Source organism: Papaver somniferum, chromosome 2 (assembly GCF_003573695.1).
Source record: "Papaver somniferum cultivar HN1 chromosome 2, ASM357369v1, whole genome shotgun sequence".
NCBI lineage: Eukaryota > Viridiplantae > Streptophyta > Magnoliopsida > Ranunculales > Papaveraceae > Papaver > Papaver somniferum.
Window position 1 is genome coordinate 138516448 of NC_039359.1, and position 3399 is coordinate 138519846.

A 3399-nucleotide genomic window follows, 5' to 3' on the forward strand; every position below is an offset into this window, starting at 1 on the left:
ATAGATACACCACATTACGGCATAGAATCATCACTACTGGCATACCACAAAAAAGTATCGAACATGGCGGGAACCAATACCGGCATTGAAAAATAATTTTCGTGGATGCCGGTATATTTTAAGAAATTCCTGGATAACAAAATACCAGTACCGGCAGATACGTAAAATAAAAACTCATGCCGGGACCTAATACCGGCGTTGAAAAAAAATGTCGAAGATGCCGATAATATTTCTGAAGTTCCTGGATACCAAAACTCCAGTCCCGGCATGGAATCTAACCTAAAATGTATGCCGGTACAAATAACAAAATCCTAGGGTTTTCTGTTTATTAGAAGCTCACTACCGGCGTATTCGTAAAAGTTCAAATCAATGCCGGTACTGGGTCCTGAAGTGGTCTTCATCCTAAATAGAAAGCTGAAACTAAGTTCCGGCGTGGTCTTCAACCTAAATTAAATGCCGGGAAACACTACCGGTGTGGTCTTCATCCTAGATCGAAGGCCGGTACTTATTTCCGGTGTGGTATTCATACTAAATTGAATGTCGGAAATACTGAAACTCAACTGTTTCAGTTAGGGTTTCGCGATTTTGACCTAAACCCATAGCTGCAAATCGATTGAAACACTAATTTAACATTTTTAAATGACTTAACATTTCTAAATGACTTACCTTCGCACAGAAGCCATATTTCTGAGTAGTTGATCGTCCGATAACTCTTGTTCTTCGTGTTCTTGCTCTTGAGCAATCAAAGCAAGCCTCTTTTGTTGTTTTGTTGAGCAATCAATTTTGACTTCGATTGGCCATTTGATTTCTTTAGTGGAGGCATGGTTATGACTCGGGTAGGTTAATCGACGAAGAAATTTTTGAATTAACGATTAATCGTTGATGAAGAACGGATGAAGAAGATGAAGAATTATTTTTTTCGGAATCCTAACCCTAGTGTGCCGGAAGTGATTTGAGAATGGGGATAAATGATTTGGTTTTTAGATTTTAAGTTTTAGTAGAAAGGGTATAACAGTCTTTTCATAATATTTTTTTAATTAATCTAAGGGTGTTTTAGTATTTTCTCCCCAAAAAACACCCCTTAGCAGACATCTTTGGTTGGGAGAAGTAATTCATATCTCCCGTTAGTTTCCATATCCCAATTGCGCGTTCATAAATAATGTTATTACATTTACAAATATGTTTTTTAATTGGTAAAATAGGTAAATATATGGATATTTATAAATTGAAGTGTCTTTTCTTAATCGACGAGATTTTGTCTCCTCTATACCTATATAACTTGAACAGAGGGAATTTAGAGACAATCATGCCTCTTTTCAAATGGATTTATAATAGCCCCTTCCTCTGTTACTTTAAAAGCTGAGCTACGGTCTTATTCATCAATATATTGGCTACTATGCCATAAACCTTTTCACTTGGGTGTACTGCATCCCAAAATGCATATTTACTCGGGTCGGTACAAGCCGCTTCACACAAAATCCCAAGCTCAATTTTTCCTTTTCCGCAGCATCCTTCCTCTACGTTCACAAATCCTTTATGGTTCCCCATGCACAGGTCATAAAGAAAAAAAAAAGTTAGCAGTGCTCATAAAGAAAAAACTTTAGACTGCATTGAGTCTAAAGTTTGGTTGAAACCTAAAAACCAGAATTTACCGTATAGATATGGATTTTGAATGATATGTAGAAGGGGATTGTAGATATCAGCATACACCAATTTGATCCCCTTGAGCTCTTTACTCAAACTTGCCAATAAATTTTGTAACTTGACATTAAAGTCTTTACCAGCTTTGTTTAATTCTTCCAAATTCGGTCTTCCAGAAACGTGATTCACAGTTTTTGCTATTGGTAGGTAACCACTAGGAGGAAGCCCGGCTAGTGCTAATTTTCTAGCACCCAAACTATAAAGCTCAATAAGGAAATTTCTCGCATTATCAAGGAGAAAATTCTCGTATTCATCTACCGTAAAATGGGATGATCGTCCGGGCAGTGTGAAGTAATTCTCGATGAAATCATTGGTTCCAATGCTGATAAAGTACAACGATTCTCTTGCTGCCTTCACTGCCCTATCCTTTCCAAGAAAGGATGTTAACCTCTTCTGGTACTCTTTGAAGTATTCCAGTTGTTCAGATAAAGGTATCACAGCCTGTGTGCAAAAGAGATGGGTAATTCGATGATGATAAGAATAATCATATATGTGTATATGCAAGAGTGCACTAAATTGATAAACTTACTAACACGTTTGAAGTAGCAACATCATAACCAGTTGCAGCTGATGCAAAGGTAACTCCGGTGGCAAAGTCCTCAGTGCCAAAAGCTGGATCCAGATATGCGGGTACAGAATGTTTGATCCCTAACAACTCTGACAGGAAATCGGTGGGCAACCGGCCGTTGCAAAACCGTCCAGTGGGTTTTCCACCTTCGAAATCTTGACCGTATGGTAGAAAGTTACTTTTCGCCAAGGTTGGGATGTGATTGTTATTGCCTGCATCAACAGTGGAATCTCCGAACACGACAATTCCAGGAATTTTTGTTGCTCCCATGATCTGCAGAACTGAAAATACAAGTATGTTAAGAACACATAGTAGTAGACTGTATTGAGTTGTCATTGCCTATTTATGGTTATATTACAAATCTGCAGAACTGAATAATGCGGATGCCTTATATATGAAAAGTCTAAAACTGTCCTATATGTGAAAAGTGAAAAGTACAAAATCATGCTCATTCCTCATCTTTTGAAGTGAGGCGGCCTCTACTGTGAAGAGTAAACCTTGTTGTATGCTTTGATTGACATTCAATTGCCAAAGGGACCTCCTCCAAATGAAGAAGTCGATCAGTTTATAGTTGGATTATTGGTGTGGAGTTATGTCAAAACGTTTATAATTTTAAGCGTAATGTCACCATCATTTGTACCCAAACTGGCCCCAAATCACCAAGATGTGAATCTGGATTCTACTTTTGGTAAGTACCAGAAAGCAAAGGATGTCATTTGATACAGTAAATGTTTTAGTCGTTTGAAAACGAAAAATGTACCAGCTACACCCCTGAAACTGAGCATGAATGGTTCAAATACTGTTTTCACCGTTTTCAGAATAACCACATATTTCCATAGGGTATCCCAAAATTTAGAAAATTTGCCACCTAATAAAGCTTCTCGATCGAGATGTTAGATTGGAATCTAACCCCATATCAGTACGGGAAATTTATTGAAGAGCAGCTGGATTCTATGTAATGTATATCCAAAAGCATATCATTAGTAAGTGGTTAAATGTTGCTATTTTCGAAATGAATGAATGTTGATATTTTCTAAAGTAACTCTATGTATTAAGTCCACAGTCACTTGATACTCATTTACATGGATAAATAACCCTCGCGTTTTTAGGAGTCACTCGAAAGGATTTAG

The 3399-nt window shown here is 37.5% G+C and overlaps 1 protein-coding gene across 1 annotated transcript; it reads right to left on the reverse strand.

Moving 5' to 3' along the window:
- Positions 1-1314: 1314 nt before the first annotated feature.
- Positions 1315-2605, reverse strand: LOC113352056 (GDSL esterase/lipase At2g04570-like). Its single transcript, XM_026595932.1, has 3 exons — positions 2231-2605; positions 1653-2142; positions 1315-1532 (listed from the first exon to the last, which is right to left on the reverse strand). Exons 1-3 carry the CDS (start codon positions 2603-2605, stop codon positions 1348-1350), a joined length of 1050 nt encoding a protein of 349 aa, XP_026451717.1. The 3' UTR covers positions 1315-1347.
- Between the last annotated feature and the right edge of the window lie 794 nt (positions 2606-3399).